Below are 12,853 nucleotides of genomic sequence, written 5' to 3' on the forward strand. Positions count from 1 at the left end.
TGAAATCAAGTCAAACAGTACTGAGTGAAAATAATATGTTTTGGGAAGTGCAATGTTAGAGTACCCATGTTAGACCATCCGCTGCAGCAGAGGGTGAGACAGGATCCGGCACCAAAATTGCATCAGGCAGAAGGAATGTGTGTATGGAGAGAGAGAATGTGTGTACAGCTCGAGAGAGACAGAGAGAGCGAGAGAATGTGTGTATAGCTCTCGAGAGAGAAGGTGTGTATAGCTCTCGAGAGAGAAGGTGTGTATAGCTCTCAAGAGAGGGTGAATATGTGTAAAGCGAGCGCGAGAGAGGGTGAATGTGTGCATAGCGAGAGAGAAAGAGAACAGATTATTAGGTATGCTCTTTAATCAATGCCATATTGTTAAAGAAGAATGTGTTATAGATCAGACCTACATGTTATTAATGTTGGGGTTTTTTTTTTGTTTTTTTTTAATCTCCAAAGGTTTATCTGCGACAGGCTCTACATACAGTCTGATCTGCTTCATGTCATTCCACAGCCAAAAACAAAACTTTCTCAGTTTTGTCCCACTGGTGTAGTGGTGTTACACGATCTATTGTCTTTTTAGACCCTTGACGATTTGACATGATTTCCACAGATTTACTCAGAGGTGCAGGGTTCAGTACAGTGCATGCAAAGCAACGCACCCTGCTACCTAGACAAGAAAGGGGGAAAGCAGGCATTGCTCATATCAAATCGCATTCACATCAAACTGGCACACCGACTAAGAGCAAATTCATTCATCTTCGTTAATCTCCGTGTCCTACACAGATGCACAAATCAATGAACAACCTTAGATCAGCAGGAAATGCAGCAAGTCCCGGTCTCCCATGATCCCGAACATGCAGTATTGAGGTTTTTTTTAATGAGCTACATCAGCAACACTGCCCTAAGCAACCATTACCGCTCTCAGTAATTACACGAACCGAGCAAATTAGCCGCTTGATTCAAGGCAAAAGGTGGCAAAAAAAGAGAATAAACCCTCACCAGTGTACATTCATCAAAGAATGTGTTAACTGAATCCCTTATCTGGATGGATATTTATATGACTCTTCTCTTTCTATGATTCTCATTAAATGACACATCTATCCCGCTGCTCAGATCCAACATGGAGAGCCTGAGAGTCGTGGGCTTCAGCATGCTGCTCTGTGTGGGTAAGAAATGCATTTAAAATATACATATATATATATATATATATATATATATATATATATATATATATATATATATATTCATGATTATTGTTTATGATAGAAAATCTCTCTTTAGCCATATTTAATGCTACATAGACATTTTTAACCATCGTAAAGATGTTTGGATAAACGCGTACGGTTAAAACTGGTTTCTAACGCTGGTGACTCTGTTAATGTTGTTTTAAGAGCGGTTTTATCTTTGAATAAAATAGTTTCCCTGTTGAACTGAGGAGAAGCGCAACATATTTATAACCTTTTCAGAAAAGTCTTCTCGAAGAATCTGTCTCATGAGGCTGGTTGAGAAAATGGCAAGATTTATCAGAAAACCTGTTACAGTTTTCAAATACGAAATCTTTTCGATTTGTTGAACACTTCATGTATTATATGTGCTATTTCATAGTGTTACATTTATTCATTTATTCGTTATTCGTTGGCATTTTAGGGGTTAGTTAAGTGCTCATGGAAGAGCTGGGTCTTCAGCTGTTTTTTTTTTTGAAGATACTGACCGATTCTGTGATCCGGATTGATGTCGGAAGTTCATTCCACCACTTCAGGAATAGATAGTGTGAATGTCTTCATTGTTATTCTAAACAATAGAAAATAATAAAAAATGAAGAAAACCCTTCCACGAGTCGGTGTGTTCAAACTTTTGGTTGATGATGTCATAATGTCATGAAATGATTGACTTGTGTGAGGTCAGAGTATTAACTTACCTCACTTACCTCATTTTTCAGCTTTCTCTATAACTCTGAAAGGTAAGATGCAATAAATAATACATTTTTCACTCAAATTCGAAGTGAAACCACTACAGTCCTCACTGTAATATATCAATGTCGATGTGCTTTGGTCTTTCTTAGCGAAAGATGAGACTGTATTCTTGGGCGAGGATTATCATATCTTGTTGCCAGCGGGCGGTGCTACGGTGATCTTCAAGCCCAGGATCGGTCCAGCACGAGAGCTGGAGATGATGAAGAACGGGGAAGTGATCAACGCGCGGGTCAAACTGAACAAGGCTCTGAGTCACCTGATTCTGGAGAATGTTGGAGAAAGTGATGAGGGAGTGTACATCATCAGATCTGAGCAAAACCCAAATAACATCAAGCAGCTCAATCTCATCGTCAGAGGTGATACTCAGCACGGCTTAATCAAGTTCTTTCACTGTCTAACAATGGATGCTCTGTCGAGCCATCTCTTTTGGTTTTGGAGCACTACCTTTGGTGGAAGGAAATAATTAAAAACGTCCGTTATATCTAATAATAATGAGCAGTGTAAGAAACATTTTTTAGCAAAAAAAAAAAAACCCCTGTACACTCACTACTTTACATTGTAGCAAAGTGTCATTTCTTCAGTGTTGTCACATGAAAAGATATAATCAAATATTTACAAAAATGTGAGGGGTGTACTCACTTTTGTGGGGTACTGTGTGTGTGTGTATGTATATATATATATATATAGAGAGAGAGAGAGAGAGAGAGAGGATGAGAATGGATAGAACATGGGAACTAAAATAAACTTTTAATGTATTTGTATCACTCAGTCAAAAAAAACCAGAATATATTGGAGAGAGCGATGCAGTCTTTATTTATTAAAAAAATTATTAAATACATTTTTAAAAAATTATGGGAGCATTTTTGGCACTTCATTTGTCTAAATAAATTCTTTTCAAAAAAAGCTCACGTAGTATGGATATAAAAAGTCTCCACACCCCTGTTAAAATGGCAGGTTTTTGTGAATTAAAAGAATGACTCTAAGACAAATCATGTCAAAACTTTTCCCACCTTTAATGTGAAATTGCAAAGTATGCAAATAAAGTGATAAACGATCAGAAATGTTTTTAGGGGAAAAACTTTTAATAACCAAGTGTGCACACCCCTAAACTAATACTTAGTTGAAGCACCTTTTGATTTTTATCACACCAGTCAGTCTATCAGCGTGACACATCTTGACTAAGCACTATTTTCCCACTCTTTCTTCCAAAAACAATCAGATTGTGAGGGCATCTCCTGCGCACATTCCGCTTCCGGGCACCCCACAGATTTTGAGGTGGATTCAGAAAAGATCTGACATGATTGATCCTTTTTTACTTCACAAAAACTTGCCATTTTAACAGGCATGTGTAGACATTTTGATATCCACTGTCGTGTTTCCATTGTCATCGGTCTATTCATGGACCAAGTTCACTGTCAGCTTCTCACGTCAACGTCTCTCTCTTTCACGGTCCTCCTGTTCACAGCCAGTGCTTGTCCACGCCCTCGTTACCGCAGACTTCAAACTGTTAGTATTATTTAAAAAGTGATGCTTCAATGTTCTCATGTGAGGGTCTCACAAGCATATGTGCACAAAGTCATTGGAATAAAAAGTCATAAAAAAAAAATGTATACAGTACTGTGCACCTAAATTCTTTTAATACAGCGTTTTTTCTTAGATCTTTCATTTTTTTGGCTTCTGAGATTTTCAAGCGTTACTTTTTAAACAACAAATGCTACAGAAAAATGCTTGTATGTCGATAAAGAAAGTAAAATATTACATAATAGACCAGATAAAAGCAAGTGTAACCGTCTCCAGTCTGCAAGTCGCTTAGAAGTATACAACTTACAAGTATACATGAGACTACTGATGCATTTTTATAACGCAAAGGGTTGTCATACCAAATATTGAGTTGGTTTAGTTTATTACTGTTTATTAGTCTTTATAGTAATTTTTTTAATGTAAAAAAAAAAAAAAAAATCTTTTTAGTCTTTGAATAAAAATCTGAAATGGATTATTTTTATCCAAACACAAAGGGATACTTTGTGTAACAGCCATGAATTGTAGCCTGCTACACAATTGTAGTATGTCTTACGTACAGTGAGCTATAGTCACACAGAAACACATACAGCATGAGCCCTGAATAGTTTCATTATTACAGGGTGTATGTAGTTAACAACATGGGCGTGTAATGATGCAGAAGTTAATTGCAGCTCTGTCAAACCACCCTTGGTGCTTTCCGTTTTTCTTGTTGTCTCTCTGCATGTCTCTTCCTCTCATTCTCACTCTCTCCTAAAAAACAAATCTCTTCTTTTCTCTTCAGATTGCACAGTGGAGGTGAATGTGATATATGGAAGAGACTTCCATATTTCGCTGCTCGGTACGCCTGAAGGTGTGGGCTTTCGTCCCATCGCCGTTGAGGCCAATCAGACATCTCATCCGGCATTAGAGCTGCTGACGGCCGAAGGACGCGTCCATGAGAATTACGAGGATCGCCTCAGCATTACCGAGCAGCGCCTCATCCTGAAAGCTGTGACTGGGGCTGATGAAGGCAGCTACACCATCACTCTAACCGGTGGGAAAGTGGGCAAAAAGATATGCCTTAATGTGAAAGGTGAGATGGTGGAAAATGGTAATCTTGTGCCTTGTATTATGCCCTTATAAATAAATAGACATAGTTTTGTCTTGGATTGTGCCATCAGGTCTAAAAAATTTGAAAGAGGCCTATAAATATTTTCTTGATCATCAACAAAAGTACATTACATTTACGGTATTTGGCAGAAGCTCTTATCCAGAGCGACTTACATTTATCTCATTCATACATCTGAGCAATTGAGGGTTAAGGGCCTTGCTCAAGGACCCAACAATGGGTTTGAACCCATGACCTTCTGAGCAGTAGACCAACACCTTAACCACCGAGCTACCACTGCCATACATGTATGTACAAATCAAAGATTTTCTGTGCAAATAGGCTCTCAGGTTATCTAAAAGCACACTACACAGCGCACAACAGTCTGAAAATGGTGACTAGGTCTTGAGCGTTGGAATAGTTGCCAAGATTTCTGCACATGTGGTTCATGCAGCTTGGCTTTTTTTCAGAAACATGTATTAAGGACTCAGGATGTTTGGCTGGCTTAATCCTTATCCCCTTAAGTACCTATTATGATGGGCATAATGATCTTATAACATTAATAGTGCCCCAGTTCAGATTGAAGTTGTATTACTTTACATGTCCTTTTGACTTTTTAGAGGGAATATCTGAGACAGAACTCGGGGTGGTGGGGGTGGAGGAGGCTGGTGTAGCAATGCGAGAATCGATTCCGGGTTTTATAGCACAGCCAGACGAGAAGGTAGGACAAATGTGAAAATGACAGATGTGGCACAAGGGAGGCAGGCAGGATTGAAAGATGGGTGTATGGATGGGAACAGAGGGATGAGATCTTTTGGGACAGTGCATCCATTTGAAGAAGGAAGGACCGAAGCAACAGTGTATGACCGCAGCGAGCTATTGAGTAATGGAGATATGTGAGATATGAAGTGAGCTGATAAATTGTTTAGAATTACTCCTGTCCTGACTGCACTATCCGTCTAATAAAATATTCATGCTCTCGCTTGCTTTCTCCTACTGACTTCATTCCCATTCTCTTATTCTTTGTTCACCATCAGCAAGTCTCCTGGTTCTCTTTACTCCTATGACCTGTGATATCATTTACATTACGTTTTAGTTTTGTCTTGGATTGTGCCATCAGGTCTAAAAAAATTGAAAGAGGCCTATAAATATTTTCTTGATCATTAACAAAAGTACATTACATTTACGGTATTTGGCAGAAGCCCTTATCCAGAGCGACTTACATTTCTCATTTATACAGCTGAGCAATTGAGGATTAAGGGTCTTGCCCAAGGGCTCAACAGGTGTAGCTTGGCAGTGCTGCGGCTTGAACTCCTGACCTTCTGATCAGTAACCCCAATATCATTGTAACGCTTGAAGAATGAAAATGTAACATTCTTTCTTTCTTCTCTGTCATTGCAGAGGATCAGAAGTTTGTCACAGTGCCATACGGAGGCACGTTTAAGCTGAATCTGCACTTGAACAGTTCGTCTGCCCGTCTGATCTTCTCACCCGACTTCGGCAGATCTGACAACCTCAGCTGGGTGATTATGGATAGGGGCGAGCTGAACCTGCTTCCAGATCACAACCTGGAGGGCCGATTCTCCATGGACAACTCGATGTGTATTCTGAAGCAAGTGAAGGCCAGTGACACAGGACTGTATCAGGTCACTGATCTACAGGGCTTCTCCGTGTCAAAATTCTACTTGGAGGTGGAACGTAAGGAAACGAGCACTTAATCCTACTTTAAATATAGGATATGTTATTTTATGTATATTATACTATATGGCCAAATGTTTGTAGACACCTGACCATCACATCTATATCTGCTTTTCAGTTCCAGTGAATGGAAATCGTAATGCTACAACATACAAAGACATTCTATACAATTGTGTGCTTCCAACTTTGTGGCAATAGTTTGGTCGAAGAACCACATATGGGTGTGATGGTCAGGTGTCCACATACTTTTGGCCAGCTAGTGTATTAATACATTGTTATTTATGTTGTATAATGCATGACCTGTGTAAAATGCATTCGTGCTCTATTAAACACTTCTCGCATTGTATATCGTGTTGTATATCTCTCGCAATGTATTCAAAAAAATGACTTGTTCATTTATTTGTCACTTCATTTTGTCACAAAGATGGTAATTGGGTACAAATGCAGGATTTGGTTCTCATTTCACTTCAACCAATACACACACATACACACATTATCTTACAGTTTTCCCCTGATGATTGTGCACTTCATTCCCATTTAACACAATTTTCAAGTGACTACAAGTAGGTGGAGCAAATAATTTGTACTTTGAGGTAGGTTTGTATTCAGAACACTTTTTTTTTTTTTTTTGTAATAGTTGAAGTTCTTATATGTAGGTAGCAGACGTACACATGTTTTGGTGGGTGTGGTTTTGAGTAGAAAACTGAAGAGAAAGACTAATTGTTTGGAAATGGAAAGCTCGTGGGGGAAAAAAACAACAATGTTTTGTTTGTGTTACTAATGGAAAATTTCTCGTCCTTCTTTCTCGGTCTCTCAGCATACAGGCTGCCTAATGTCTTTTTGGTAGTGATTTCTATGCTGGCTTTGCTGGTGGTGCTGCTGCTGGTGTGTTTGGTGTCCTGTCTGGTGAAGGTGCGCAAAAGGGCAGCAAAAGCCAAAGCCATCGAGAAGATTGCAAAAAATGCAGGCAAAGAGGAAGGAAATGCCTTTAGACAGGTAGGAAAACTATACTGAAGCACACCAAACATAAAAGCTATCAAACATTAAACATTCATACACAGCTATTAAGCGAAAACCATTTACGACTCGTATTAGACGGTTAGCCTTACTGACAAGTACATCATCAAGTACTACGGAAGATAGTGACATCTAGTCAGTAAAGAGACACATTAGCGCCTGAAGCTCAGTGTGTTAGGCAGCGGTGGGCTGTGCATTTTAGCTCTAGGCCTTCTGTGTAGTCAACAGCATTAAGAACTATTTTCAACTGAATAGATCACAGTAAAGACATCATATTGTATACCATTTGGCCTCTATGAGCAACTACCCGAAAATAAATTTAAAAAAATGAGCCATTCATGAAGTCAGTCATTTTATTCGTCATATGCACAGTATGCCAGAGACAACTGTACATTGAAATGCTTTTGGTGAGGCTCTGTAAACTCATTAAGGCTCAGAACCAATAGAGAACAGTGACTCTGAAAAAAAATTGCTTTCCTTTGTAGCGCTATGGAGGAATGAAAGAAGCATGACTCACCAGTATTGACCCACCAATGGGTCAATGCTTTTTCCCCACCCAGTATGAGTCATCACTGCCAATTCCCAACAACTACCTAGTCCTGCCGTATCACATGACATCTATTAGCCAGGGAGGGGGAGTGTTCGAGCTCACCCTCATGAAGTTAGTCACCACATCTTTTCAAAGTGCTTCTCAAGCTATGTCACAGGCCAGATGAACACTTAAAAGAAAGCATTAACTGCCCTCTTCCATATACGTAATCAATTATGCTCTCTCGGACTCCTGGCCACTTGGAAGCCAACCGATTATTAACAGCAAATCCACAAACAAATCAAACTGGCCTTCTTCTGCCAACACTTTGAAAATGATCAATATGATTTTGTTTTCGATGGACACACACTATGGTTAATAGTTGACATCATTGACCTACTTTCTGAAATCTCAAGGCTCATGCTCTCATTGTAAGTGTATTGATAAATGCGATTGTTGTATGAACAGCATATTGATTTTCCCCTAATGATGGCAAGTTGCATAAACCAAAGTTTTTAAGCATTTTTAATTAAGAGGGCTTACTCAATCGCTAAGAAAATCTAAGGCCACCCAGTGCATTTGGCTAAGAGGAAATCATCCCTTTTTGACCATGTTCTTGATATGGCAAGAAAACGTTAATTGTATTTGTACCAACACAAATACTGTAGCTGTGATGAATGCAGCCCCATGTCTGTTTGCAGGTAGTGAAGGAAGCTTGCTGCCGTCAAAATGATGACGCTCCGGCTCTCTCACAAAAAGAAGATATTACAGAGAAATCCCAGAGCACTGAAATCAGCATTAAGGTTTGTACCATAAAGATTAAGTCTCGAAACCTTTCAGAATATTTACAGTATTTTTATGTGCATGTTGTTCATTATGTATAACGTTCAGGGTCTAGAAGTGTCTGCTAAGGACACAAGTATCCATGAAAAGAACCTGGAGACCAGCGACTCAGGAGTAGGCTTCACCACTGCAGGCCTTCCACTGGACAGTGATACTGAGGCACCAACAGTACCCATTACAGAAGCCGATTTCCTGAGCTCCTCTGTTGCTTCTGATGCCAAACCTATTGCCAAACAAGAGTCCAAACTAACTGCGTCTTCACCTCCCAAACCAGCACCAACCCCTGAGGCGAAGCCAGCATCCGAGACACCAGTTTCAGCAGCATTGAAACCAGCACCGTCTCCTGAACCCAAACTCTCTGTAACACCAACACAAGAAACAAAAACGACCATCTCGCCCACTCCTGAGTCGAAACCAAGCTTGAGTCCGTCTCCAGACCCAAAGCCTGCAGTGACACCCGAGTTGAAACCAGCGGTTAGCCCTTCTCCTAAAGCCACACCAACCCTAGAAGTCAAACCAACTCCCACTTCTGAAGTCAAACCACCCCCAAGTCCTGAACCTCCAAAAGCGGTGACACCAACACCTGACTCAAAACTAGCCGCCACCCCAACTAAAATGGCAGTCTCTCCAGCTTCTGATCTCACACCAACCAAACCTGATGCCACACCATCTGCTGTGAGTCCTTCATCAGCAGCTACTATTGCAACTCCTGACACCAAGCCTGCCCTCTCCCCAACTCCTGATGCAAAACCAACCACTAATGGTACCCTTGAGTCCACCCCAGATATAGGATCTTCTGAGTCTAGTGCTATCCCTGCAAAAACCCCAGAGACTGAAAAAAGCTCCGTAAAGGTTCCCGAGGTCATCTCGACCGGGGCTCCAGCTCCAGAGGCCAAGCAAGACTCGGCCTCCGCCAGCGATGGTGCTCCTGCCTCAGGAGTGGAGGAAACTTCCACCACCTGAGGTCCAAACCCCTGCCTGCTTACTGCTCCCTCCACATGTCTTTTAACACCGCTGACAATCGAGATCTAACAACAAGCAAAAACTCACCAACTTATTATGGGAGGGCAATTTTAGTCTACTAAATCTCACTCTTAATGCATAACTAACATACACTGTAGATTTACCTGATTAATTCATATTTAATCACTTTGTAACACGGTTCTATAAACACAGAGACATACCACTACAGGTGTTCCATTGACTTTATCTAATGCAGGCTGAGAAAGGCTGCCCCTTACATGCAAACAAGATGTACAGATGCAACATCCTTATGATACCTAAATATGATTCCACTGCATGCAAAAAAAAAAAAAAAAAAAAAAAAAATTCAAGAGAATGAACTAACTTCAATTAATCTTTGATGTATTTGAGGATTGTGGTAGTGAACTGGGTGACGGTGACCATAGATCCAAAAGAGCAGTCTTCTTCTTCTTGTTCCTACCCCAGAGACATTGGCTCCATATATTTCTTTTCAAGCCTTAAAGAATAACATCCACATCAATCGAAACAATCATCAGTACAAATCAGAAAATAACACTGAAGGTTAAAAAGTATACCGATCTGAAAATGTTTACTGAGCTGGAAGAAAAAAAAAAAAGATCTGACGCGGAACACCTAGGAACGCTTGACAATTACCAAAACCTGGACCTTTCTGATGGAACTGTTTTTTGGAGTAATTCCACTGAAAAGAAAATTTCCAGGCCACATTACAAACGCTAGAACCCATTTTACAGGATTCTCTCTCCCAATGTCAACACACGAGCAGAGCTTTCCAACACAGGACTGACTTAAAAAGGTAATCGAAAAAAAACCTACTAATGTAATGTCATAACATTCCTTCTTTTCAAGTTATTTCTACTGTTCGATACTTTCAGTAATATAGGCACAAAAAAAAATATTTAGATTTAGATCTAACTGGCATGTTACAGTATTTGTTTAAGGCTGCCTGTTCTTAATCGTGTAATGTTTTATGAGGAACTGCAGAATGATTTGAATGGTCCCAAATACTTGTAGATTGAGATGAAGGGTTTAGTTACTGATCTTAATCTTGGACTTACTTAAATACGGGGAGATGATCATAAATCGGTGCTTTTACTCCAGGAATCTTAGGAACAATTGATTGATTGTTTGGTCGATAGAGTTTCATTAAGTTTTCCCATCAGCTATCAGAATCAGTTTACAGAGATTTTGGGTGCCTCTTGTGGAATCTGAACACCACTGCCCTTTTGCTATTGCACCAATAGTGTAGGAAAGGAAGCAGTTCTCTGTGAGCTGTTTGGGCGGGATTCTCTTTTATTCGGAAAAGGCTCGTAGTTCGTTTACATGACGTCAGGGTGTCACTATAGAAAGTCAGATTTTAGTATCGGGTAGATTTTGCGAACACAGATGATGCCTCAACCTCATACTGTAAAACATCATACAGACACTAAGAAGACTAAGTTTACTGTAGTGCACCGATGGAAAAAGGTCCAGACTGAGTTTCTGATTAAAGCACAAAATATGATCTTGATCTGAGGCTTTACAACATTTTTGAAACCACGGCATTACCAACACCCTCCTCCCTCGCCATTATCTCAGAATGGCCTTGTTCTTTCTAAGCCTTTTGCACTTGTATCAGTATTATGAATCGAAATTTTAAAGCCGTGCGGTCTTACGGCGTACGTAACATGACGTGACACATAACATAAGTGCGTTTGTAAGTCGCTTGTATTACCCACTCTAGATAATTAGCCACCGTCAATGTTTATAAATAACATTCTAGCCGATTTTTTTTTGCCTTTTTATCACTGTATGAGAAGTTTTACGCCGAAACGTTGCCTCAATATCTCAAAATCACAGAATTATCAGATAGAATCATATAATTATACGATCTCAGATGGCTCTGAAATAAGATTTCTGTTACATAATTAGTAGCTGTAGTTGCAGAGGGTATGCTAGCTACTAATATTACCCAACCTAATAAATCTTACGGTCACTCTCGCTTTCACAATCTCTCGCTCTCTAACCTAAGTGCTATAGGCCATGAGCCGTTTTACTCCCCAAACAGCTGGTCTGTCATTTCAAGATCGATTTAAGCAATACTAAGTGCAAAGACTATGCACATTCGCACACATCAGTCATTAAGGCAGGAGCTCCTAAAACGGGTTCTGCAAGGCAATGACGAAGGATATGCACCATTTTTCTTCTACACTTAATAAGAATCGGTGAATTGCACATCGAGTATATAAGCATGCTGTTATTATGTCCATAGTCCCTGTGTCATGATTCATTTAGATCAAATCTGCAAATCTAATCTGATCCAATTCATCAGGCAATCAGAAACGCTGAAGGAATAAACAATCCATACATGAAGACGTTTGGTTATATGGCACGAATACACTTGGGAACTCGCTGAGATTATTGTAGGTTTAATTAAAGCTACACCTTGTTGTTTTTTAACCAATTAAAATGAATGAACAAAACGTTCCCTAGTGAGCATATTCTGTAAACTAAAGTTCTGATTTTCTACAGCATGGTAGTACTAGTACATTGGAGTGCATCAGGGTCTACAGAGTGACAGGAAAAGGGTCAGGCATGCATATTGCTATTATCCTCTGCACCAGATGAAGGTTAAATGCCTTGCTCAAGGGCACAGCGGCATTTAACAAAGCAGAATGGGGGCAACTGACCCATTCTTCCAGACACCAGCTCTTAAACATAGTCTCCGTAAGACGATGAAATCTTTCTTTGTAATCCGTTCACTAACCTGTAAACTCTTCACCCTGTCACGTGCTTCACTGGAACGCGAAGACACACGTACACAGCCGATGACTGAAATGCTAGTTGAAAACGCTTATATAACCTCTAGACGAGTAGTAGTCATAGTAACTAAGTGTGTTTGCTAAAAGATAGCTAAGATATAGCATGAACTCAGTGAAATCATTTTCTGAACACTGCTAAGTGATAACATGCATCCCTTTTGTAAAAAAAACAACAAAACAAAACAAAACAAAAAAACAACAGTGCTGTTTTGTTTAATATTTAGTGTACGCCCACCAAGGCGGTGCAATGATTTGTCTCCACACATGTTTGTAGTGTGTGCGCAGTATGTGTGTGTATTCCGTGTTTGGTACTTGTATTTACTATTGGCATATATGCATTAGATGGATGTATGTGTGTGTATGGGTTCTGTGTTTACAATAAGACT

The 12,853-nt window shown here is 39.8% G+C and overlaps 1 protein-coding gene across 1 annotated transcript in view; it reads left to right on the forward strand.

Moving 5' to 3' along the window:
• The window catches only part of si:dkeyp-77h1.4 (uncharacterized), a 17,982-nt gene extending 8,355 nt beyond the window's left edge, over window positions 1–9,627 (forward strand). The window contains exons 2-9 of the mRNA XM_053629149.1: window positions 1,110–1,162; window positions 1,936–1,956; window positions 2,059–2,325; window positions 4,272–4,562; window positions 5,979–6,275; window positions 7,093–7,271; window positions 8,523–8,624; window positions 8,713–9,627. Of these exons, the coding sequence (XP_053485124.1) occupies window positions 1,117–1,162; window positions 1,936–1,956; window positions 2,059–2,325; window positions 4,272–4,562; window positions 5,979–6,275; window positions 7,093–7,271; window positions 8,523–8,624; window positions 8,713–9,627 (2,118 nt within the window). The 5' untranslated portion in view covers window positions 1,110–1,116. The remainder of the gene's footprint in view (window positions 1–1,109; window positions 1,163–1,935; window positions 1,957–2,058; window positions 2,326–4,271; window positions 4,563–5,978; window positions 6,276–7,092; window positions 7,272–8,522; window positions 8,625–8,712) is intronic.
• The last annotated feature ends 3,226 nt before the right edge of the window (window positions 9,628–12,853 follow it).

Source organism: Ictalurus furcatus, chromosome 1, assembly GCF_023375685.1.
Source record: "Ictalurus furcatus strain D&B chromosome 1, Billie_1.0, whole genome shotgun sequence".
NCBI classification, from domain to species: Eukaryota; Metazoa; Chordata; class Actinopteri; order Siluriformes; family Ictaluridae; genus Ictalurus; species Ictalurus furcatus.